The 25,818-nt window shown below is 44.2% G+C and overlaps 1 protein-coding gene across 1 annotated transcript in view; it reads right to left on the bottom strand.

The window, feature by feature from the left end:
• The window catches only part of LOC118237659 (sister chromatid cohesion protein DCC1), a 29,377-nt gene extending 10,625 nt beyond the window's left edge, over positions 1 to 18,752 (bottom strand). The window contains exons 1-8 of the mRNA XM_027431695.2: positions 18,269 to 18,752; positions 13,477 to 13,645; positions 11,278 to 11,412; positions 7,589 to 7,679; positions 4,738 to 4,876; positions 4,060 to 4,112; positions 2,818 to 2,972; positions 457 to 605 (exon numbers count right to left, since the gene is read on the bottom strand). Of these exons, the coding sequence (XP_027287496.1) occupies positions 457 to 605; positions 2,818 to 2,972; positions 4,060 to 4,112; positions 4,738 to 4,876; positions 7,589 to 7,679; positions 11,278 to 11,412; positions 13,477 to 13,645; positions 18,269 to 18,732 (1,355 nt within the window). The 5' untranslated portion in view covers positions 18,733 to 18,752. The remainder of the gene's footprint in view (positions 1 to 456; positions 606 to 2,817; positions 2,973 to 4,059; positions 4,113 to 4,737; positions 4,877 to 7,588; positions 7,680 to 11,277; positions 11,413 to 13,476; positions 13,646 to 18,268) is intronic.
• Between the last annotated feature and the right edge of the window lie 7,066 nt (positions 18,753 to 25,818).

The following is a 25,818-nucleotide window of genomic DNA, read 5'->3' as shown; positions in this document are numbered from 1 at the left end:
GCACATAGGTACATTTGCTCTCCCCCGAAGAAGTGTGAAAGGAGAGCAGAGAAAGACTATAGCAGGAATGTTAAGAAAAAAGGCTAACACATATTCCACCTTCAGGATGAATGACAGAGTAGGCCATTTGAGAAAGTTTCAGGGGATACAGTATCCTCAGGGACTATATAGCAATATGGTGTTCAGTCATAAACCTGAAACCCTATGCCACTTTTTAAAGAACAACTATCACGCTGGGCGTTGGTGCCATACGCCTTTAATCCCAGTTCTCTGGAGGCAGAGGCGGTCGGATCTCTGTGAGTTTTAGGCCATCCTGGTCTACAGAGTGAGTGCCAGGATAGGTCCAAAGCCACACAGAGAAACCCTGTCTCGAAAAACCAAAATAAATAAATAAATAAATAAATAAATAAAATATAAAAGAACAACCATCATAACCATTGTGAGTGAATTACTTACCGGATATATGGAGCGATGTCTTCTTCCGTCCACTTTTCTCTTAGAGAGAACAGACTATTGAATCGCTCCTGTGTTCCCTCGGGCAAATCATCTACTTTGAGCAAAAATATGATTTCCGGTCTTGAGCTTCTATCCACCAGTGCTAAACCCTACAAGAGACAAGGAGGAAAAAAGGCAGTGAAAGTAATGACGTCACAATTAAATACGAATCATCTCTTTTGCCATTAGATTAATTTAAAATACCAGCGACATGAATCTTTACAGAAAGTTTATCCAGAGAATTACAGGCCACCACTCTCATAAAAGAGGTCCTTTATGCTGGGATTTCTTTGCTGTCTGCAATCTGGCTGTCAGTGCCACCAGTTTACCAAGACAGCTTTGGTGACAGCTGTCACCAGTGACCAGTCATTGCCAAATGCAGAAAGCACTTTCCTTGGCTTCTTGGCTTCGCCTTACCAGCCCCACTTTCTTCTAATGTCCATCACTCTTCCCTTTCATCTCCCCCCAACTCTGACATCACCGCCTTCTTTTCTGTCTCACTTAGTGTGTGGTTCCCAGACCTCCACCGCATTCCATTACCTATCTCTCCACCTGCCCTGGGTAACCTCATCCTACCCCACAGCCCCCAGTGCCGGTGCTCATGGCCGTAATATTTCCATCGTCTACTCAGACATCTCTTCTGAGACTCAGAGACGCACGTCCAGATTACAGAGGACACCTGCTCCACTCCCACTGCCTTGGGGAAACAGGAAATCTAGAGAACCTAAATTCTGGTTTTCAACCCCCATGCCTAAGTGGTCAGGAGACACTAAGATTTCTCTACCCATCACTCAGTATCTATTTCTGTTTGCTCTTTTTTCTTTTTCCGTGTGTGTGTGTGTGTGTGTGTGTGTGTGTGTGTGTGTGTGTGTGTGTGTGTGTGTATAGAGTAATGTAGTGCAAAGGGAATGTGTGTACTTGACAGCACACATGTAGAAATCAGGGGACAAATTAAGAGTCATTTCTGTCCTTTTAAGATCCCCCATGGAAGGCCTCACCCTTCCTAGGGAGCAGAAAGGGGTTGGGATGGGGGGTCAGTGGGGGACAGAGGAAGAGGGGAGGGAGAGGGAACTGGGATTGACATGTAAAACAAGCTTGTTTTTAATTTGAATTTTTTTAAAAAGGAAAACAACAAAAGAGTCATTTCTGTCTTTCCCTCATGTGGGTCCTAAAGATTAAACTTGGGGTGTCAGGTTTGGTGGTAAGCACTTTTACCTTCTGATCACCATTTCTTGTTTCCAACTGTTACCTACTCCTTTGGCCAGCATTCCTTGGGGGTGGGACTGTTGATTTGCTTGCTTGTTTCTCTCCTGCCATCTTTTTTAGAAGCAGGGTCTTCTCTAGCCTGTACTGACATGACCTCAATGTGTAGCCAAGGATGATCTCGAACTCTTGATCCTCTGGCCTTTATCCTAAATGCTGGGGATTAAAGGCATACACCACCATGCTTGATTTTTTTTTAACGAGGTGCTAGGGACTGAATTCAGGGCTTTGGGGTTACGAGGTGAAGGGACTGGCTCCCCATTTCGGCAGCCATAACAGCTTGTCTGACCTTGTCTTAGTCACTAAGGTCAGATGCCTGCCCCTGTCGGCAGCCATAACAGCTGAACACATGCTTGTCTGGCCTTGTCCTAGTCACTAGAAAGTCAGATCCCTGCCTCATGGCAAGGAACCAATCAGAAGTTAGCTGGTGGCGCTATGCTTTACGGCACTGGGTGTGCTTTACGGACAAGTGCACAGCAATAACTCGCGGAGCATAGCAACCACCCTGGGAGGGCCTATGGGCCATAACAACCAGTTGACCAATCAACACAGGGCAAGCCCTCCAAGCCTGGAGGCACCAATCCTGAGCCTGTGTGTACCCCTAGACACTCCCCTTACGCTGCCCTACAAGATCTCTATGCAGCCCCTAAGAGCTGTCTTTGCTAGCCATCCGCCATGGCGGGTGGATGAAAGACCCGAGCTAACATGGGGTTAGCTCGTTAAAAAACAATAAAGCCTCATGCAGTTTGCATCAAGCTCTCGAATCCACCTGGTGATTGGGGTGACTGCGGTCATGGCCTGGGACCCTGGATACCTGAGTTTTTCCGGGGGTCTAACACTAGGCAAATGTTTTACCAACTACGTCACATCTGTGGCCCCAACAACTGTATTTAAGTACTGGGGGAGTTAAAGGACTTTGTGATGGAGCACATGAAGACTGTACCTCTAATGGGTGTGTCAGAAAATAAAATACCTCCCAGTTGAGCTCCAGGGCAAGAATCACCTCATCTAGTCAGATGTCACCTGGAGAATCCCAGGCACAGCCCCTATCAGCCTTACCTTGAGCTGATCAAGCCGAGTTGTCATTCCCTCGGGGACACTCTGCTGCCACACTTCCTGAAACTCATCTAGATTAAACTTCACAGCATTCTGCAACAGCATCTCGGCCGTCACTCTGCATATCTTATCAGCATCCAATTCAAAATAAACTTTATCTGGGGAAATGGTATCAGATAGGTTCATAACATGTCAGGGGCCAGGGAATATTATTAAGAAATATCTCGTGGTACAATCCTCTGGTTCAGCTCTGGCCTACAATTGTATCGCAGATTCGAGCTAATCTGCTATTGAATGACATGGCCTCAGTGGAGAATGTCCCCTAGTTTGCATCTCTACAGAACTCAGCATTTGAATAGGCCTGTACCTGGGCAGAGGGCTAGGGGTGTAAGTAACAAGGGAGGGCAGAGAGTGAGGAGCCACCTAGCAGAGAGGAGTCAACTGAAGGAGACAGAAATGGCTTCATGGCCTTGGAAGCATGGTTAGAAAACAGCCAGGAAGATGCTGAATAAAGAAGAGACTCTAGTTTTGCAGCATGGAACTGAGAGCTCTCTAAAGATGACACAATGCGTATGTTTGGTCTTTATTGCCGTTGGGTTGCTAGGATTTTCCAAGTCCACGCTCCCCCACTCAGGCAGAACCTCATGGCTACCGTGGCTTGGGGCTGAGACATGCTGGGCCACGACAATAACATCTTTTTTTTTTTTTTTTTTTTTTTTTTTTGGTTTTTCGAGACAGGGTTTCTCTGTGTAGCTTTGGAGCCTATCCTGGCACTTGCTCTGGAGACCAGGCTGACCTCGAACTCACAGAGATCTGCCTGCTTCTGCCTCCTGAGTGCTGGGATTAAAGGCATGCGCCACCAATGCCCAGTGACAATAACATCTTTTTTAAAAAACATGGCATTTGTATATTTACTTCGTGTGTATGTGCATGTACATGTGTGGGCTTATGCCTGCTACCGCATGAATGTGGTAGCAGGAGGTCAGAGGTCAGATGACAACTTTCAGGAATCTGTTGTCACTTTGTACTGGGAGTAAAACTCAGGGCATCAGGCTTGGCTCAGCCATCTCACTGACACTGTATTATGTTATTATTCAATATAATATTAGCCCTTCCTTCCCTTCAACAGCACGTCTTGGAAGGAATCCTGTATCTTTGTTAACCTCTCATGGTTCTTATTGTCACCAGCATACTTATTTATCATACAAGTTAAAAATTCCTATTAGAATACTTCCCAATTTTTACCTTCCTCCACATATTTCTTTCCATAGCATTTAAGACAATGTTCGATCATTTCCCTGAAAATGTAAAACACACAAGAAAACTTAGCAGCATTTTACAGACACTTTAAACCCAGATGCTAACTATAAACTCAAATACATTAAGGAATTAAAATATTAAATTCTTAGATGGTAAATAATACTTAAGTACTACTAATGTAAATAGTCTGGAAATGTCACATATGACCATTAACTTTTTGTGACCAAAATAAAATGTGGAAAAGATGATGCAGATTTACTCACCCCAGTGACCACAGGTCTCAATGTCTTTCTGGTTGCATATTTTTAATCCCCCCCCCACACACACACACACTGGGCTACAGAGCAGCTCAGAGGTTCAGAGCAGTTGCTGTTCTTACAAAGAACCCAGGTTCCGCTCCAAGCACCCCCCTGTTGACTCAGAACCACCAGTTCGCTCCAGTTCCAGGGGATCTGATGCCCTCATCTCACCTCTACAGGCAGCAGGCATGTACATAAAGCACATACATATATGCAGGCAAAAACTCATACACATAAAATCAAAATAAATTATTTTTTTTCTATATCAGAATGCAAATTCTATGGCCCCAGTTTACTTCTATTCTGAAAAAGAATTGCCATTGTCTTAAGGAAATCCACAGTGACAAATAAAGGAAATACTCACTCTGGCTCCAAAGGTCCAAGTTCCTGCAGGCATACAGTCAAGGGGACTTTACTAAAAGACCAAGATTCAGAATCCACAAGCTGGGTCACGTGATTCAGAAGTTTGATCTCATAATCAAATTCAAGAATCCTCCAATAGCCTACAAATTCCAAAAGTCAAACTTACTAAAGAACGTTTTAAGTGATTAGATAATCAATAAACAAAGCAGTAACACCCTCTTACCCATAAGGCATTGTGGTGGCTACTGTTGATTGTCAACTAGACACAATCTAGAGCACCCTGGGAAGAGACCCTCTGTGAGGGACGGACTGAGGTAATCTGAGCTGTGTGATGCTGCTGATCAGAACTCTCTGATCACAGCTATCTGAAAACGTGTTCTCACAGCACAAAGAACGTGTTCTCACCAGAGGGTTGACAGATTCTGCTACAGTGTGGACAAGAAAACTAACCACTGGGGGATCAAGATATCTTTCCCTATTTCTAAGACACTGGCTATGTACATACACAGTGGAATTTCCTTCAGCAGTCAAGAACAAAATGATGATATTTGAAGGAAAATGGATGGAAGCAGAGAACATTATGTTAAGAGAAATGAGCTAAACTGAGAAAGACAAATACCATGTTTTCTCGAATACACAGAATCTAGATTTAAATTTGTGCGTGCATGTGTGTGAAGACACACACACACTTTTATATGTAGGATGTGAAGGCAGAAACACAGAGAGACTTCCAGGACAGCCAGGGCCACACAGAAAAACTCAAAAAACAAAGCGGGGGAGGGGAGGTAATACCATACAGAATTTTCCGTATTTAAGGGGCAAGGCACACAGAAGCTAATCTTGTCTTTAAGATTATGAGCAAAATGAATAGTACATTCACCAAACCATACTGATTTCCTTCTTCCTAACTAATAGGTGAAGAATCAAGTTGCTTCTCTAGCAAGCTGAGAATGGATTCATAGCCAGGCATAGTGGCAGATGCCTGTTTCACCAACACTTGAGAAGCAGAGGCAGGAGGATTTTCATGAGTTCAAAACCAGCCTGATCTATTTAGTGCAGTGGTTCTCAACCTTCCTCCTTCCTTTAACACAGTTACTCGTTGGTGACCCCAACAATAAAATTATTTTTGTTACTACTTCATAATTATAATTTTGTTACTGTTATGAACTATAATGTAAATATCTGATAAGCAGGATATATGATATGCAACCCTTGTGACAAATTAGACTCTCAGAGGGGTTGTGAAGCTTTGTTTGAGAACTGTTGATTTAGTGAATTCCAGGCCGGGCAGAGCTATGTAGTGATACACTGCCTCAGACAGAAAGACAGATAGGCCGGGCAATGGTGGCACACACCTTTAACCCCAGCACTCAGGAGGCAGAGGCAGGTGGATCTCTGTGAGTTTGAGACCAGCAAAGTGTACAAGAGCTAGTTCCAGGACAGCCTCCAAAGCCACAGAGAAACCCTCTCTCAAAAAACCAAAAAAAAAAAAAAAAAAAAAAAAAAAGACAGATAGATGATGGATGGTAGAGATAGAGAGACAGATGATAGACAGAGAGACAGATGATTGATAGATGGACAGAGAGACAGAGCAATATAGATGATAGACAGATGATAGACAAAGAGACAGATGGTAGATAGATAGATAGATGATAGATAGATAGACAGATAGATGATAGATAGATGATAGACAGAGAGACAGATGATTGATAGATGGACAGAGAGACAGAGAGATGATAGATGATAGACACATGATAGACAAAGAGACAGATGGTAGATAGATAGATGATAGATAGACAGATAGATAATAGAGAGACAGGTGATTGAAAGATGATAGAGAGACAGATGATAGATAGATAGACAGACAGACAGACAGACAGACAGATGGATAGATAGCTCATAGATGGTTACAAACAAGGTCTCAGTAGTGACCACAGATCCAGATACTGACAAAAATGCTGTTCTCCAGAGCAGAAGCCAATCAAACCCTCAAAGGAGGCTCTGCAAACTTCTTCTCCATCAACTGCTGAGCCCAACATACCTGGGTCTTTCGCATGTGCTTAAATTAAAAACAATGCATGTTCACCAGTGCACTGGCAGCAGCATTTGAAGATTTAATGAAGTTGTTGAACTGATTCTGACGCACGGATCCAGCACTGATGTCATGACTGTCATTAACACAACCTTTAGGCCTTAATTTTTTTTTAACCTGTTTTAAGATTGATTTAAACCAGGTGTGGTGGGTGGCGCACACATTTAGCACTTGGGAGGCAGAGGTAGGTGATCTCTGAGTCTGAGGCCAACCTAGTCTTCAGAGTGAGTTCTAGGAAAGATAGAATTACAAAGAGAAACCCTGTCTCAAAAAACCAAAATAAATAAAAAATAAAATTGATATAAATGAAAAGATCGGACTACTTGATATTTAAAGACTTTTAAAAGGAAAGGTCTGTAGTGAGTGGTTAAAATGTCACTGTTCCCAGACTGACAGTTTGACCTCATGTACGGATCATCTTATAGGCTGTCCAAGACAAACATCATCACCGTGTGTGTGTGTGTGTGTGTGTGTGTGTGTGTGTGTGTGTGTGTGTGTGTGTGTGTGTGTGTGTGTGTGTGTGTGTGTGTGTGTGTGTGTGTGTATGTGTGTGTGTGTGTGTGTGTGTGTGTGTGTGTGCGTGCTGGTATTCAAACGCCAGGTCTCACACATACTCAACAAGTACTCTTCTACTCCTGATATCATTACCTTTGAATTTAAAAGGAAATTAAACAAGCATGCAACATGGTTAAGGTGCCCCAAAGCTTTGCTCTTGCATGTGATACAGTTCTGCCATTATGAATGGTAACAGATACACTACCTCCAATCTCACAGGCATTTAGGGTTTGTAACTGGGCCATTATTTCTTCCTCACTTGCCTGAATTTGATCAAGCAAATCTTCCGTTGTATACTGAAACAAACGAAATAGATACATATCTTACTGATTTGAGAAATACTACTTTCTGAGTTTTCTTAATGAGTTCTAGAGAATAAGTAAATTGTAGCACGAATAATAAAAAACCCAGAGACAGGTATTGGGGTTCAAACGAAGATCAGAAAAGCAAAGCAACCAAGCCACTAGAGAGTTCTCACCTCTACCAAGGCTAAGACCAAAGTAGGGGCGATCCTGTGCTCAGAGTGACTGCAGACTGCAATGGTCTCTCCAAACCTCAGACTTCCTGAGACTGCACTGAGCTCCTGCCTTATATTCCTCTCTAGTGCTGGGATTAAAGGTGTGTCATCCCAAGTGCTTGTGTGAACTCTCTTTCTCTTTTAGATTGATTAACTCTAGCCCAGGGTAGCCTTGAACTCTCAGAGATCCATCTGTCTCTGTTTCTCAAGTGCTGGGATTAAAGGTGTGGCCACTACTGCCTGTCCTCTATGGCTAACTAGTGGTTTAGTGTACGTGTGTGTGTGGCTAACTAGTGGCTTAGCTCTGAACTAGGTGTGTTGTTAACTAGTGGCTTAGCTCTGCATTCTGATCTTCAGGCAACCTTTATTTGTTAGATTACAAACAATGTATCACTATAGTAAACAGAGCTTGTGAAAGCATAAACAGTTTCTTTTGTTAATGCATAATGATCGCAATACAAAATCTGTCTTAAAACAGGAGCTAATCTTGATGTCATCGCACTTGGCAATGGTTTATTGAATAAGACCCCAAAAATACAAATGACAAAAGAAAAGACATAGCCAGGTGTGATGGCACACACCTGTAATCCTTAGCAAGCTCAAGGGAAGAAGTATTTGGGTTAGCCTGGGCTATACAGTTCAATCGTATCCCAAAAAAAAGGAAGAACAAGAAAAGGAAGTGGGTGGGGAGGAGGTGGGGGAGGAGGAGAAGAAAAATGAGGACGAGAAGAATTAAGATGAGGGAGAGGAGAAAAGCAAGAGCAGGGTCATCAACTAGATGACCTTGAAAGGATTAAGTTTTGTACTTCAGAATGCTATTTGCTGGTCAAGGTGTTGTAGACCTGTAATCTTAGTACCCTGGAGGTGGAGGCAGGGGGATCAAGATTCAGTTAAAGAGCTGGTAGGATGGCTCAGCAGCAAAAGGTTTTTATGGGTAAAGATGCTTGCCACTGTTAGCCTGACACCCTGAGTTTGATTCCTAGAACCCACGTAAAGGCAGAGGAAGAGAACTGACTCCACAAAGTTGTCCTCTGACCTCCACACGCATGTCATAGGATGCAAACCCATCACCCCCTCATTCACAGTTCAACACACACCAGTCTCAGAACCAAAGCAAACAGGGCTGGCCAGGTGGCTCTGTAGAGAAAAAGTGGTTGCCACCAAGTCTGATGACTTAAGTTCAACGCCCAGAATCCACAAGGCGAGAAAGAGAACCTGATCCTGCAAATTGACTTCTAACCTGCATACTCAGGTTATGGACATGAGCACCACCAACACCCACCCACACATACCAAATAAATAAATAAATAAATAAACATCTATCTATACAAAAGGACAAATAAATATGTTTGCACTTATATGATGCATCAATAGTGAAATTCAGAGAGACAAGAAGTAGTGAGTTGCTACCATTTGGGGGGAGGGGTGGTTACTCTTTAACTAACAGAGAGTTTACATAGATAAAGGATCCTAGAGATGGATGGTGTTGATGAGGGCACATCACCAAGAACACACTAAATGCTACTGAACTTACTAAAGTGGTAAATGCTGTGTGATGTGTATTTTATCACAATAAAGAATAAACAAGCTGCCGAGCGGTGGTAGCACACACCTTTAATCCCAGCACTTGGGAGGCACAGTTCTAGGCCAGCATGGTCTAGAAAGTGAGCTCCAGGACAGCCAGAATTACGAAATGAGACCTTGTCTCAAAAAACAAAAAACAAAAATCAAGTCAAGCAAGGCACACATTTATAATCCCAGCACTCAAGAGGCACAAGCAGGAAGAGGGCTCCAAGTTCAAAGCCAGCCTGGTGTACATGGAGAGTCACAGGCTAGTACACAGTAAGACATTCTCTCAAAAAAGATAGACAGAGAGAGAGACAGACAGAGAGAGAGAGATTAAGAAAGCAAAAAGATAAAAGTAAAAATCTTTGTGTCGTGTTATCTATTATGGACGATATATCACTTTTTTATATAAATAACACAATTTAAAATGAGGAAAAAGAATTGAACACATTTCTCTAAAGTTATATGCATTGCCAGTAAAGCTGAATATGCTGGCACACACCTGGGAATACATAATTAAAGAGCAAACTGAGGCAGAAGACCAGCTTGGGAAGACCCAGTCTCAAAAAGAAAACAAAACAAACAAAAGAACATGGAGCTGGGTAAATAAATGATTCAGTAATTAAGAGCGCTGGCTGTTCTTCCACAGCACCCAGGGTTCAGGTTCAATTCCCAACATCAACATGGGGGGTCACAGTTGTCTATAACTTGTTTCTGAGGACCCAATAGGTCATGGGTCTGCCTTGTATGGCCACTGTAAACACATAGTGCAAAGACATACACACAGGCAAAGCACATGAAGTAAAATCTCCAAAACAAAAAAAAAAGAAAGAAAGCCAGGCGTTGGTGGCACATGCCTATAATCCCAGCACTCAGGAGGCAGAGGCAGGTGGATCTCTGTGAGTTTGAGGCCAGCCTGGTCTACAGCGCAAGTGCCAGGATGGGCTCCAAAGCTACATAGAGAAACCCTGTCTCAAAAAACAAAACAAAACAAAAAAAACAAAAAAAAAAAAAAAGGAAAAAGAAAACAAAACAAATAAAACTCAAACAAAGAAGCAAAAAAGGACAGTCGGGGTCTACAGCTACAACCCCAGGGAGAGTGCTTCCGACGCATGTGTGAGGCTCTGGGTCCCATCTCCAGTGCCTCACAATCCCAGCGTTTAGGAAGCACAGACAGGAGAATCAGGATTCCAAGGCCGTCCTCAGCTACACAGCAGGTTTGAGGCCAGCCTGCCATCAATGAAATCCTGTCTCCAAATAGACAATCAGAAGAAGAAAGAGGGTCGGCATCATTAGCTCTGAGGATACAGACACTGAAACCACAATAGGGTATTCTGTATTTACATACGGAAGCACACTCTAGTCCCGGTGGTCTCCTATCCAAGTGTAACTCAGCCCGACCCTGCCTTTGCTTCTTGTTTTGATTCAGCAAATTCTAACGCAATCAAGATGATATCGTGACACTGAGATGACAAGGGCCCGTACCTCCTTAACTTCTGAGGTCACACGAAATCAGTCATATCTAAATGGAAGAGTCTTCGACTACAAGGACAGTGTCCACCCAGATTGCTGTATGTGTGAAACCTTTATAACACAAATGTAAAAAAAAAAATAAGACTATCACCAGTAATGGATGATGGCACACACCCACAATCCCAGCCCTTGAGGAAGCAGAGACAGGAAGATGGCTACAAGTTCCAGGACAGCCAAGTCTACACAGCAAGAGTATACCTCAAAAAAAAAAAAAAAAAAAGTTTTTTAATGATTTACATTTTAAAATTTCAAATAAAACAAGAAGATAATATTCTTACTTTTGAGCGGCTTGGATCTCCCTCTTTATGACTGTCAGGGCCTTCATAGGTATTTTCCATCAGAAGTTTCTTTAGCTTCTTTAGTTTAGGTCTGCATCTTCTTAACTCCCAATAATTATTAGAGAAACCAAAGATCTAGAAATCACAACACAGCATAAGTCTTTGTGGCCTTTCTAAAAGATAAAACATTCCCACAAAGTCATCTTTGCGCCACGGTACCTTTCCAGCCATCTCAACTACTTCGAAAAGCCCATTAAGAAAAGCACTGCCATGAAGCGGTGGTGGCGCCCAGCTAATCCCGGTACTTGGGAGGCAGAGGCAGGCAGAACTCTGTGAGTTCAAAGCCATCCTGGTCTACACAAGGAAACCGTGTCATGGAAAAAATTAAAAAAAAAAAAAGACAGAAAAGAAAAACACTGCCAACAAAATGATGATTACTCTCAAGAATACTCTTGAAACACTCTAGAATGGTGACAATTCTACCTACCAGATGGAAACAACTGAAAATATAAAATAAATAAGACAAATGTCAAGCATGGTGGCACACAGAATACATGCAGATCAAACATTCATAGATATAAAATAAAAGTAAATAAAACCTTCAAAAACAAAAACCAGGGTCTGGCGTAGCAGCACCTGCTTTTATCACAGTATTCAGGAGGCAGAGGGAGGTGGATCTCTATGAGTTGCAGGCCAGCCAGGGGTACATAGTGAGACCTTGTCTCCAAAGAAGAAAAAAAGTAAACAAAAATAGCCAGCCATGACTGGGGATATAGCTCAGCTGGTAAAGTGCTTGCCTAGTTTTCGTGCTTAGAGGAAGATGAGGCAAGAAGATTAAGAGTTCAAGATCAGCCTGGGCTACACTGAAAGACTGTCTCAAAAAATCAACTACAAAGGGGCTGGAGAGACGGCTCGGTGGTTAAGAGCACTGACTGCTCTTCCAGAGGACCTGGGTTCAATTCCAAGCACCCATATGGCAACTCCCAACTGTCTTTAACTCTAGCTCCAGGGGACCCAACACCAATGCACATAAAATATAAATAATTTTTTAAATCAACTATAAAACAATAGTCTGCATTAACTAGGCATGGTGGTATATAACTTTAATACCAGGCTTTAGGAGATGAAAGCAGGAAGTTCAGAATTTCAGGGACATCTTCAGATGCATAGCAAGTTCAAGACTAGCCTGGGCTACATGAGACACACACACACACACACACACACACACACACACACACACACACACACACACACCTATTGATAGTTTTGATCATTCCTCTACCCTAATACCACACGAATCACGAATCATTACAACTTCCCAGCATGTTCCCTTGTTTCTTCCCCAATTCTATTTTTAAGGAAACAACTAGCCTGAGTTATTCTGAAAGAATTAAGGGCTTTGCTTCAATTGCCATATGTGTGAAAATCAAGACAGGCTGGGGATTTTTGTTAGGTAACGACCATCAGCATTCTCCAAAATAATTATCATTTTACTTGGTTCTGTATTAACAAACTAACCTAACTTCAAAGCTAAGAAACACACTCCCTTCCAACCTCAAGTTTTTTTCACTTCTCTACCCTATAAATTATACCAAATGCACTAACTATAGTTTGAGGGATTCAATTTTCAAAACGTATCTGCAGCATAATTTACTAAAAGTGGATAAAACTTTAAGAATGAGTCACTTAGAATTGGAGAGATGACTCAGTGGCTTAAAGAACTGGTCGCTCTTCCAGAGGACACAGGCTCGATTCTCAGCACACACATGGCAGCTCACAACCATCTGTAACTCCAGCTCCAGGAGTATCTGACACCCTCTTGTGGCCTCAAAAGGCACTACATGCACATGGTTTAGACAGACCATGCAAACAAAACACCAACACACAAAATTTTTACAAAATAAATACATAAAATAAAACAAATTTAAAAACAGAACAAGTTACCTAATTGCAAACAGACATTAAGAGAAAAATTGGATGTGTCTGAGGCAAAAAAAAAAAAAGCCAAAGTGGAAAAATAAAGAGAATTCACAAATTCAAAAAGAACTCAAATAATACTGAGAAATCTCAAACTTCAGTAAAGAGATTTTTAGATTCCCTCTGATAACACATTTTTCATACCAAAACTTTTTAACCAAAGGCAAGCTTGGAACACAGACTGCCATGCTCAGACACAGGTATAGGACCAAATAGCAGTACCTCAGTGTGGACAATGTTTTCCTGTGTCTCCTCCCTCTTCAGCTGCTCTGCAGTTTTGCAGCCAGGGATGACAAGCAGCATATTGGATGTGTCTGCTATCTTCAGGTCATAGGTTTTGTCTTTACCACACAGCACAGCTTGTTCATCTTTGTCACCTCGGATCACAAAACTACAGGGAAATAAATGGAGAGGGGAGAAGACATGGCTTATTGAGACGCTAGTCGATAGCTCATTCAAATACTCCCCCAATCCTCAGGCTTCTAGATTTAAAACTAAGCCTTGGGCCATACCTCTGGTACTTTGAAAGAGAAAGCCAACCCCACCCCACCCTCAGGTTCAGGCATTTGACTTTGGTCCCCAGCTGGTGGCACTATTGGGGAGGTTCAGGAGGTATATGTAGTCTTGCTGGAGGAAGTCTATCACTGAGGGTGAGCTTTGAAAGTTTAGAGCCTTGTTTTCTAAGAGTTTACTCTCTCAGCTTGGTGCGTACCATAAAAGATGTGTCTCTGTCTCTGTACTGGCTGGTTTTGTGTGTCGACTTGACACAAGCTAAAGTCATCAGAGGAAGGAGCCTCAGCTGAGGAAATGCCTCAGTGAGATCCAGCTGTAAGACGTTTTTTTTCAATCAGTGGTAAATGGGGGACAGCCCAGCCCACGGGGGTGGGTGCCATCCCTGGGCAGATGGCCCGGGGTTCTCTAAGAAGGTGGGCTGAGTAAGCCATGGGGAGTAAGTCAGTAAGCAGTGTCCCTCCACGTCCTCTGCATCAGATCCTGCTTCTGGGTTCCTGTCCTGTTTGAGTTCCTGTCTTTGCCTTCCTTCAGCATGAACAGCAATGCTGAAGCATAAGCCAAATAAATCCTTTCCTCCCCAACATGCCTTTTGGTCATGGTGTTTCGTCACAGCAATAGAATCCCTAACTAAGACAGTCTTTCAGCTTCCTGCTCCTGCCACATGCCTGCAGCTTGCTGCCACGCTGTCTCCTCCCGAAAGACTCTTAACGCTCTAGAACCACAAGCCCAAATAAACTTTGCCTTCTAGAAGCTGCCTTGGTCAAGGCAGGTTTTTTTTCTTTCTTTTTATTTTTTTCACAGAAACAGGAAAGAAACTGACACAGGCTCCTGTGGTACAATAATGGAGTCCACAGAAAAAACACTGGGACTTTTGAGAGCTGGGTATCTGTCTGGTACCTAACCAAGGAAAATAATTTAATGCAGGCAAGAAAGACTCAAAGAGACCAGAAGGCCAGATGTCACCACAGATATGCTAAGAAACTCAGAAGACACTGCATCCAGATTCTTTAGCCAAGATGCTGTGGCATTCACCTGGCTTTGGACCAATAGTGACTGATCCTTGCGACTGGAGAAGTTAGGAGGCTGAGAGAGGAGGACCAGAAGTTTCAAGGCCATCCTCAGTTACATAGTAAGATGGTACACGGTGGGTTTGAGGTCAGCCGGATCTACATGAGATCCTTTCTAAAAACAAAACAACAGGAAAACCAAAACAGCAACCAAACAAAAACAAAAAAACAAAGGGAAAGAAAATGATACAGCTAGCTTCTGAAGCAGGCTCAGGTGGCATTTTACTTCTCAAACGTAGGAACAGACATCTTGGAGAAGACAGCAGACTGGGATAAGCTAAGTCTGGGATGAGACCTAGGATTCTGCAGCCCTAACAAGTTCCCAGAGGATTTGTGTGCAGCTGGTACCCAGTCAAGTCATCCTTATTCTGCACAATTAAAGGTTCACAGCATGGCCTAATCATCGGCTATGTGGCAGAGAAACTGGGACCCTGAGGAGAGAAGGGTGCAATGCTGCATGAGAACTATATATGCGAACTAGACTAAAGACTGGAGTTCACCACGGGTGACAAAGCCTAAAGTTCACCACGGGTGACTTTAAAGATGAAGGGGAGGTGGGGGGAGAAGAAAGGCAACGATGACAGAGATGCTAAGATGTTGGATCTGTTTTCATTACTGTTATTGTTTTGTTTAAAAAGAAGAAAAGAGAAATTGTTGAGACAGACATATTGACTATAAGTTTATTATAAGGACCAGCAGAATGGGGAGACTAAGAAGAGGAACCGGGTAATGGCTGACCGCCATGACCAGTCGCCATAGAGAGACAGAGCGGGGAAACAGAGACGGGAGAGCACACACAGAGAGAGAGAGACAGGGGGAGAGAGAGGGTAAAGGTGCAGGGGCCTATCTTTTAAAGGGGTCCTCTGCACCTGCGTGCAGACTTCTTTCCCATGGAACCTTGGGCTGACCAGGGTACTGCCTGAGTGGATTCCACCAGGTAACAGGGGCAGGCCAGCATAACGCCTGAACCTTTCAATTACCTGTGAAGCATTTTACACTTTTGTGCACAACCAACTTCCCTTAAATAAACAACAATAAATGACCTAAAACAGGAGACGGGAATTTTTCTCTAACTAAACCTTTAGTGTAGGATAAAGGCTAAAGGTGGCGTTGGTTTGGAGGGTTGTTTTTAGTTGTTTTTTTTGTTTGTTTGTTTGTTTGTTTCTTTTACTCTTGGTGCCAATAAAGCTGAATGCAGTGGTTCCCAACCCGTGTGTCACTGCCCTTTGGGGGATAAACATCAGATATCATATTTATCAGATATTTACATAACAGTTCATAACAGTAGCAAATTTACAGTTAGGAGATAGCAACAAAATAATTTAATGGCTGGGATGTCATCACAACATGAGGAACTGTGTTAAAGAGCCAAAGCATTAAGAAGGTTGAGAACTGCTGGTTTAATGGATCTAAGCGCTCATTCTAACAGTCATTTCTAAAAACTAGCACTCTTACTTCAAAACATTTCGTTAGGAGTAGAAAGGTAAGATCAGGAGTTCAAGGTCACCCTTGGCTACAAAGGCAGCTGAAGCCAGCCTAGAATACACGAGACCCTGTTTCATAAAAACAAACCAGCCGGGCGTTGGTGGCGCACGCCTTTAATCCCAGCACTCGGGAGGCAGAGGCAGGTGGATCTCTGTGAGTTCGAGGCCAGGATAGGCTCCAAAGCTACACAGAGAAACCCTGTCTCAAAAAACAAAAAACAAAACAAACAAAAAAACCCAAACCAAAGTGAGGGGTACACACTGTTCCAATTCTTGTAAGTAAATAAATAAGGCCAAGGTGACGGTACATCAGGTATAAATAAATATACATGAAAACCCAGATGCACTCATGGGCATTTGTAATCCGGAACTCCTGCAGGCAGATGGGGGGTGGAGACTGGAGAACTGGCCAGAGTACAGTACACAGTGAAGCCGTAGAAACAAGAGTCTTTCTACCTCTCTCAAAGATGGAAGGAGAAAATGAACTCCCAAGAGTTGTCCTGACTTCAAATCACACAAAGGCTCTCTCTCTCTCTCTCTCTCTCTCTCTCTCTCTCTCTCTCTCTCTCTCTCACACACACACACACACACACACACACAGACACACAGGGTTAGGGGATGTAGCTCACTCCCGTGGTAGAATGATTGCACAAAGTCCTGAGTTCACTGTCCAGCACACCTATAATCCCAGCACTGCACAGTCGGAGGCAAGACAATTAGAAGTTCAAGGTCATCCTTGGCTACCTAGTCAGTTTACTACCAGCCTGGCTAGAGACTCTCTCTTGGGGGAGGGTTAAAAAGCATGTTTTAATATCTTGGTTTTACCAACTAAATTAAATATTACTATAAATTAACCCAACAAAGAAAAGATCCTTCACACCTTGAGTCCTTCTTAATCTCCAGTACAGGTGGGTGGAAACAGATAAATAACATTTTTGGGGCAATGCTCTTGAGGGTATTTTGTGGCCAGTGTGTGGCTGATGAACTACAACACTACCCCAATGGGTCAGCTACACAAACTCAAAGGGCGCTTAGATGATCCAGCTAAAATGAACTAGGGGCGGGAACAATGCCTGAGTAAATACAAGAAGGACTCAACTTGCAGGAGTCAGGTCTGCACAAAATAAACGGACCCAAAGCTGGTTGAGGAGGGTGGCAGGGTGGCTCATTCAATAAAGATGCTTGCCTCTGGGAGAGCCGAAAATACTCTTAACCATGACCCATATTTTCAGCCAGCCACCATTTTTCACCCCACCCTCAACAGGACGGGGGATCCAACCTATGGCCTGATCCGATAACATAAGCACTTTATCACTAAGCCCAGTCAGGGTCCCTAGGTGCTAAAAGCCAAGGTCTTTGCAAGCAAACTTGCAATTGGTCTGGAATTAGAAACAGCTCCAGATCTTCAGTCAGTGACTTCCAACCAAGACTGCATTAGGCTTTAATCTTAAACCTCATCTGTCCCACTACTGTCCGAGTAAAAGAAGCCCAAGTGGAAGGCAGGAACTCTCTATATGGATGCTGCTCCTATAGTCTGAGAGAGAACAACTGTGTGCTCTGTAGAGTTCTTGGCATCACTGCTAAGGCCTTCAGGACTCCCTGGAGCTCTCTTCCTGGCATCACTGCTAAGGCCTTCAGAACTCCCTGGAGCTCTCTTCCTGGCATCACTGCTAAGGTCCTCCGAACTCCCTGGAGCTCTCTTCCTGACATTCTCCCGCTGGCTGAGTCCTGCTAGCAGAGGCATGGATTCCTCCAGGCAGATGACAGCAAGCTGGAGATCCGCCCACCAGTCTGCATTGGCCCAATCAAAGCAACTCTCTGGTCCGCTTCCTCGTTCGGTGACACCCCCACCCCAACCCCACCCCACCCCACCCCAGGACCAAACGCAGCAGGTATTTGTGGCCCGCAGGAGGCGGGGGATCGCGCGCCCGGGGCCCCCATGCGGCTCACCTGTGCCCGGCCTCCAGCTGCTGGCACAGCGCGGGTTCCAGCTCCAGCAGGCAGAAGTCGCCGGCGGCCGCGCCGCTGCTGCCGGGGCCGAAGCTCAGGCAGTGCACCGTGGGCAGCAGCTCGGCGGCGTTCAGCTTGGCCACCTGCAGCGTCGCGTCCACCTCCTGGCGGGTCCTCCGAGGCATGTCGCAGCACCGAGAGGGGCGTGTCGCCGAGCGTGGAGATGCGAGCGAGCGAGCGCCCGGGACTCCAAAAGCGCGCCCAGTGCCTGGGCTTCCGGGGCCGAGCGCGGCGTGTCCCGGGGAAAGTCGGAGAGTCCGGGCGGGCGCGCGAGTCACTGGGCTGTCCGCCCACCGCTTGCAAGTCCCGGATTGCTGAGGGGCAGCGTGGGTTTCCTCCGAGGACTCCTGGAAGGTCGTGTGGACCAGTCTGTGTCCCTGCGGAGCCAAGCACAGAACTTGCATCCACCCCTTCCGCCGCCCTGTGCCCGCCCCCTTCTTTCCCGCCAAAGCTACTTTTCTCTCCCGCCGTGGGAGGGCCCTGGTGATGAGCGGTTTGTTTGCAGAATTTCTTTAACCGGTTACCGCGACCCCACTAAGGCAGGATCCAGGCGAGCCCTTCATGCAATTAGAGACGGCAAAGCCTGAATCCAGCCAAGTCTATGGCGGCTCCAAAAATCGCCCTGCCCAGGTTTGTGCAAACAGTCCATCCAGACCCTGGCAGAATTAATTGCATCATCTCACTTGTTTGGGCTTGGAGACCAACCTAGACGGGAGATAACACCTCCGGTTCGGTAAATACTTCATTTGTGCTAAGTGTCACATGACACATACCCTCAGAAGGCAGTCTGTCTGGTACTGGGAAGGTCCTGCCGGCTCCAGGGAGAGTCCCCCTAATTCAGCACTGCGGGATGTGGTGTTTTCTTGACCAAAGTTTGTAGTGTCCGCAAACTGCTTTAAGATGAAAACTCATAGAATCACAAACATGAACTTCAAACTGCTTGATTGTGAGCTCTCCAAGGGAGGCCAGCAGACTCCCACAGATCTGACTGCCCATCAAAGTTGAAACACTCTAAGAAAAATAATTCTTTTTAGAGAGGACGGACTTCTACTTGTTCCTGTAAGTTAGACTTTAAAGCAAAGGAATGTATTCGTTGAGGGTAGTGAAGGGCTGAATTGAAAGGAAATGAGCAAATTTGTTTGCTGTTTATTTCCCCCAGCCTTTTGATGAAACAATAGGGAAACAACAGAGCAGAGCATCCCTGGGGTCCCCCTGAAGATTTACTGGGAGGAAAAGTCAGTCTACCACCTCTCTTTTAAAACATCCGAACCGCCTGGCATGTTGGTGCCTGCCTTTAGTCCCAGCACTCAGGAAACAGAGGAAGGTGGATTTCTGAGTCTGAAGCCAGCCTAGTCTACAATAGTGAGCTCCAAGCCAGCCAAAGCTACATAGAGAGGCCCCACCTCAAAAAGCAAAACTCTGAACTGGTAATGAAAATGATGGAACATTGTACTGAACTTAAAAGTGTTGAGAATTTATTACTGGGTGTCAGTGAAATGGCTCAGGGTTGTAAGTGCTTGCCACGCAGTGCTAATGACCTGATTTCAATCCCCAGAAGACAGTGGGACAGAGACCCAACTTCCAAAGGTTGTCCTCTGACCTCCATGTGCCATAGCAAGTGTGCATCCACACTTATATAAAATCCACACAATAATAAAATAAAAAATTTAGACAGGTGGTGGTGGTACATGCCTCTAATCCCAGCACTCAGGAGGCAGAGGCAGGTGCATCCCTGAGTTCAAGGCCAACCTGGCCTACAGAGCTAGTTCTAGGACAGCCATGGCTGCATAGAGAAACCCTGTCTCCAAAAACCAAAACCAAAACAAATCAAACAAAAGAACAATTAGGGCTGGCATGTCCTACAACCAGAAGAAGTGGAGGATAGGGAGAACAGGGAAATTTTCAATAGACATGTCTGGCTTGGAATCCTAACTGTCCTCAATGGGACACCTAGCAATTCATTTCATTTTGTTTCTTCTTTTTCTTTCTTTCTTTCTTTCTTTCTTTCTTTCTTTCTTTCTTTCTTTCTTTTTTTTTTTGTTGTTGTTGTTTTGGTTTTTGGAGACAGCATTTCTCTGTATAACAGCCCTGGCTGTCCTGGAACTAGCTTTGCCGATCAGGCTGACCTCACACTCACAGAGATCTGCCTGCCTCTGCCTCCCATGTGCCAGAATTAAACCCATGAGCCACCACTGCCCAGCAAATAATTTCATTTCTACTTAATGAAGCCAAGTTGAGTTTCTTACTGCTGCAACAAAATACCCTCACAAAAGTAACTTCAGGAAGGGTTTATTTTGGTTTGAAATTCAAAGGGGATGTAGTCCAGCTCCTTAGGGAAAAGCATGGTCCCAGGAGCAAGCAGTGCCTGGTCATATTGCACCTGCAGTCAGAAAGCAGAGACGAAGGAATGTCCTGTTGCGCCCCCCCCCCCCGCCTTTCTATTCACTACGTCTCCCCAGCCCAGGAGATGGTACTGCCCTGCACATAGGGTGGATCTTCCCTTTTCTTTTAAGCTAATCTAGAAAATCCCTCACTGACATACCCAGAGGTTTGTTTCCAGGGTGACTCTAAATTCCCTCCAGTTGACAACCCAAATTAGCCATCTTATTTCACTTCCTGCAAGTTCAACTTGGGTTTCTCCATTAAAATTGAACCGTTGTTTATGCCACAGGGTAGTAACACAGGCTGCTGGGGACAGAGAATTGTCATCAACAGCCATGGACCCTGGGTGCCATGCTACCAACCAGCTAGACAAGATGTGTGCTCTAGTGCTATAGTGGCGAGTCTGTTATGAGGTAACTAACCTCCTTCTGATTGGAACTGAAGCTTGTTCCACATGAAGGAACTCATGTTTGAAAAACCTGGTCCAAAAGCCCATTATTTAGGAGGTCTTAGGATCTCATGGGGAAACTACTGCTGTTGTTTTATTAAGTAAACATGGTGTGCCTATCAAACTGCCTTTTTAACAACTATGTTTACTGGTGTAGATTAGTGCTGCTATCAGCTTTTGTCACAGAAGCTGCTTCTTGCTGTGGCCAGAGGTGACTGCAGAGATTCGCAGTTGGTCGCACTGCTGAGAACAGCAATTCTTGAATGTTTGGCCATAAATATAGCACCTGTGTTATCCCTTTCAAGGCTCAGGGAAGGAAAAGGAGGTAGGAAGAAGGTCGGAGCCAGAGGACAGGGTGGAGTGTTTTGGAATGCTGTTTTCTAGGCATGGCATGGCCATGGCACTCTTGAACTCATAGCGGCTGTGACTTCCTGCAATACCTACATGAGACTGGGCTCATCAACACCTTGTCCTGTAAGGTGGGGACTCTCTGAGGATTTATAGGTAGCTAAGGGTTGCTCGGGGAAGAAGAGACATTTTCTTTAGTGGTGTAGCCACTGGTAAATTGCTCACACTCACGTCAGTAACTTGTTGTCCATACTCCTATAAGCAGCCGTAGTGAACTCATTGGGTCACATAGGATGAGGTGGGGTGGGAGAGAAGAGAGGGTAGTTTGGGAGAGGGAAGAGATCAGTGAGAGTGGATAGGGCCTAGAGAGAGTGTGTTCATCACTTCTGTTCCATGACCAAACAGGATCAAGGCAGCTTGGAGAAGAAAGGGTTGATTTGGGCTGAGGGTTCCGTGAAGGCAGGAATAGCGGTGAATAGTCAAGGCACCTGGGACAGGAAACTCAGAGCTCACATCTTGAAGCAGGGTGCTCAAAATTCGGCTGAGCAAGGCTTTTTTTACTCTCAAAGCTCTCCTCCAGTGACGTATTTCCTCTAGCAAGTTGGCACCTCCTAAATGTCCCTAAACAGTGCCACCAACTGTTCGAATGCTCAAGACTACGGTGAACATTTCTCATTCAAGCCACCACAGAAGGAAATGGGGATGATTAAATATGATCAAATTGCATTATGTTCATGTGTGAAAATGTCATAATGAAGCCCTTTATTATCTGTAATATACGCTAAGGAAGTACAATTTTTAAAAAGTAAGGAGTGACAGGGTTGGGGTGTAGCTCCACGATGGGCAGATTGTCTAGCATGGAAACGCTCTGGCTGGCATCCCCAGCTCAGAGGGGAAAAAATGTCAATGGCAAGAACTGAGGCACTGGGAGAAACAGAGTCAAGTAGTGTCTTTTAGTGTCTTGGAATCTTCAGCACCTTACGTTGACATTTTATGATAAATGCCATTAAAAGTTTTGCTTGTTGAATATGGAGGAGGGGTTGGTTGAAGGGGGTGGGGGGGAGAGAGTGGGAGGAGGGGCTGTGGTCAGAATGTATAATTAATTAATTAATTAATTAATGAAATAATAGTTATTAGGAAAAATATCATAGGATGGTGTAAATTATTATTAAAATGTGTCTTGTATAAAAATTTCGCTTGTCTTGAAAACTAAAACCTAAAACAACTTTGTTTGCAAAACAATTGTGATTTTGCCCACTAGATGGTGGTATTGCTTCACGTTTCCCAGACAAATCGGCCTCATTTGTTCCCTATCATCTTAAAAAAGAAAGCCAAGGTTGACACTGAGAGTAAGTGACTGTTACTACAGGAGACATCTCCATCACTCCCTCCAAAACACAGCAGTCAACGGAGATGGGGTGGAAAGACGAAGAACTGGAGGGTGACCAGGATATGACATGCCCATCATAACCATGAACACACGGCAGCTACCTACAAAAGCCTGACCCAACCCCCCAAAAAAGAGGACTGCTTGGGAAGAAGAGGGGAGGGTAACAGGAGGGGAGTACATATCACCACAGTGCATTCTGTACATGTCTGTAATTGTCGAGTATTTTTAAGTGATACAATTGCTTGAGGCTTTGTCAAACACCACTAAACCGACTAAACCCACCGCCCCAAAATTTCCCATTTCTCCCTCTGTATCACCTGCATCATTCCCTTCCAATCGTCCTTCCCTCCCCCAGTTCGTTTTTTTTGTTTTTTTTTTTGTTTGTTTGTTTGTTTGTTTTTGCTCTCCTGGTTTCGGCAGCTACTCTGGATCATGTACTCACATCTGACGATTGGAGCTAAGAGCCTCATATGAGAACGAACAGGTGATGTTTCTCTTGCTGGGTCTGGGTAACCTCACTCAATCTGACCTTTGGTTCTAGCCACATACCTGCGAACTACATTTTTCTTTACAAAGCAATAGTATTCCATTGTGCGTGTGACCCACATTTCTATTGTCTGTTGAAGGACAGTAAGGTTGCTTCCATTTCCTAAGTATTGTGAATTGAATGGCAATGAACATTATTAAGCAAGGAATCATATTTTCTATAATTATCTAAAATTATACACAGTGTGTGTGTGTGCACGATCGTGTGTGTGTGTGTGTGTGTGTGTGTGTGTGTGTGTGTGTGTGTGTGTTGATGTTATGTCACTTGGACTGACAATGAACCATTCTCCTGGGAGCCATAAACTAACAAAAATCCCAATACCAGGCATGGGAAATCTCTATCTGAGTTGCTGGTCAGGGTAATACAGGTGATTCCCAAAACAATATAGGCTGTTGTCATTGCCCTTGGTTGACTCTCAGAGGTTGAAAATGAGTTCCTATCGCCAAAGAGACCACATATTTCAGACACGGGATTCAGAAGATTTGAGCTGTATCTAATTGAAAGCCTCCTTCCTGTGGTCTAGCTTTCATAGTATCTGAATATACTATATATGTTGACAAGGGAGGAAGCAATCAGTGGCTCTATCCAACTGTGATGCCTATGAATGATAACAAATGACCATAATGTCAACATATCCTTAAATGTACAATAGTGGTACTCATATCTTGGTGGTAACCAGTAACTGTCTAATTAGACTGAAGTCTGCCCAGTAGGAGGGAGATCAGGCCTAGTACTAGACACCTAGCCAACTACCTGGGGCTAGTGAGGACAGGGATATTAAAAGAGAACCTACTAGACCAACATAATTCCTAACTGCATTCTAAAACTTATCCTTATACCTACATGTAGACAAGAGTTTCTGTTCCACCTGGTCCCAATTAGCCACAAATAAACATAAAACACTTATATTAATTTATAAACTGTTAGCTGATGGCTTAGGCTTCTTAATGGCTAAGTCTCTTTTAATTATTAACCCATTTCTATTTATCTAAGTATTTCTATGTGGTCTTATCTTACCGGAGAAGGGTCCGGACCTGTTACTCCTTCTTTTGCTCCATGGCGTCTCTCTCATGGCCCCTCTCTGCCTTCCTCTCCTCAGCCTTCTCCGGGTCTGGTAGCCCCACCTACACTTACTGCCTGGCTACTGCCCAATCGGTGTTTTTTCATCAACCAATAAGAGAAACATAAACAGAAGGAAATCCCCCATCATTTACAGATCTGTGTAGCTCTCATCCCTCACCACGACTGCTCATAATGCAGAGATCTGTGGGGAGCCCAGCCTCAATATGTCAAAAACAGCATCACCAACAGAAATCCTTCACCTAAGCTTCAGGAAACATGGGAAGAAAGAGTGGGAAGATTGTAAGAGCCAGAGGTCTATGAAGTCTGCTGTGAGACTGTTTCCTGGAAATGACAGGGAAGCTACACCCATGATACCTTGACAATATAACTGCCTAAACAAGATCTGAACAATGACAACGTCAGTAGACATGCAGTCTCACAGGGTCCAAGCTCTCTGCGACTAATGACTGCTGAAAGAGGGAAAATTAGCCTCTCCCAAGGATGAACATGCTAATTGGTTATCCAATACAAAGTGGTCAGTCTTGAAATCATATATACCCAAGCCACACTAAACAGACTCAGTCAGTATTATATGGTTTTGTGTACGTGTGTGTGTGTGTGTGTGTGTGTGTGTGTGTGTGTGTGTGTAAGAAAAAAGGCTGTCAATTTGAGAGGGTGGAGTAGGACATGGGAGGTTGAGAGAAGGAAAGAGGAAAGGAAGTGATGCAATTATATCCTAATTTAACATTATAAATAAATAAATACAGACAGACAGACAGTGGACCTGTTGGGAAGAGGAAGGGATTGTGGGAAATGGGCGGAAATCCACATGTAAAAAGAAAGGTGAAAAGAAAGAACTGATTCTAGCAAGTTGTTGTCAGATCTCCACATTTGATCTAAGATATACCCTGCTCCCCACCCCAAAATAAGTCAAGGTAATTGTGGTTTGAATAAGAACATCCCCCATAGGTTCATATATTTGAATGCTTAGTTACTAGGGAGTGGCACTATTTGAACAGGATTAAGAGGTGTGGCCTTGTTAGAGGAAGTTTGTTACTGGGGCGGGGGTGAGCTATAAGGTTTCAAAAGCAAATGCCAGGCCTAGTTTCTCACTCTGTTTCCTGTGGATCAAGATGCAGAACTCTCAGCGACGTCTCCAGCTCCATGTCTGCCTGTGTGCACCAACGTTCCCCATTACGATGAGAGTGGACTAAGTCTCTGAAACTGTAAGCAAGCCCCCAGGTAAAGGCTTTCTTTTTATAAGAGTTGCCCTTGTCATGGTGTCTCTTCACAGCCATAAAACAATGACTAAG

This window comes from Cricetulus griseus, chromosome 10 (genome assembly GCF_003668045.3).
Source record: "Cricetulus griseus strain 17A/GY chromosome 10, alternate assembly CriGri-PICRH-1.0, whole genome shotgun sequence".
Lineage (NCBI taxonomy): Eukaryota > Metazoa > Chordata > Mammalia > Rodentia > Cricetidae > Cricetulus > Cricetulus griseus.
Note: the sequence above shows the minus strand (reverse complement) of the source record. Positions and strands in the feature narration are given on the sequence as shown.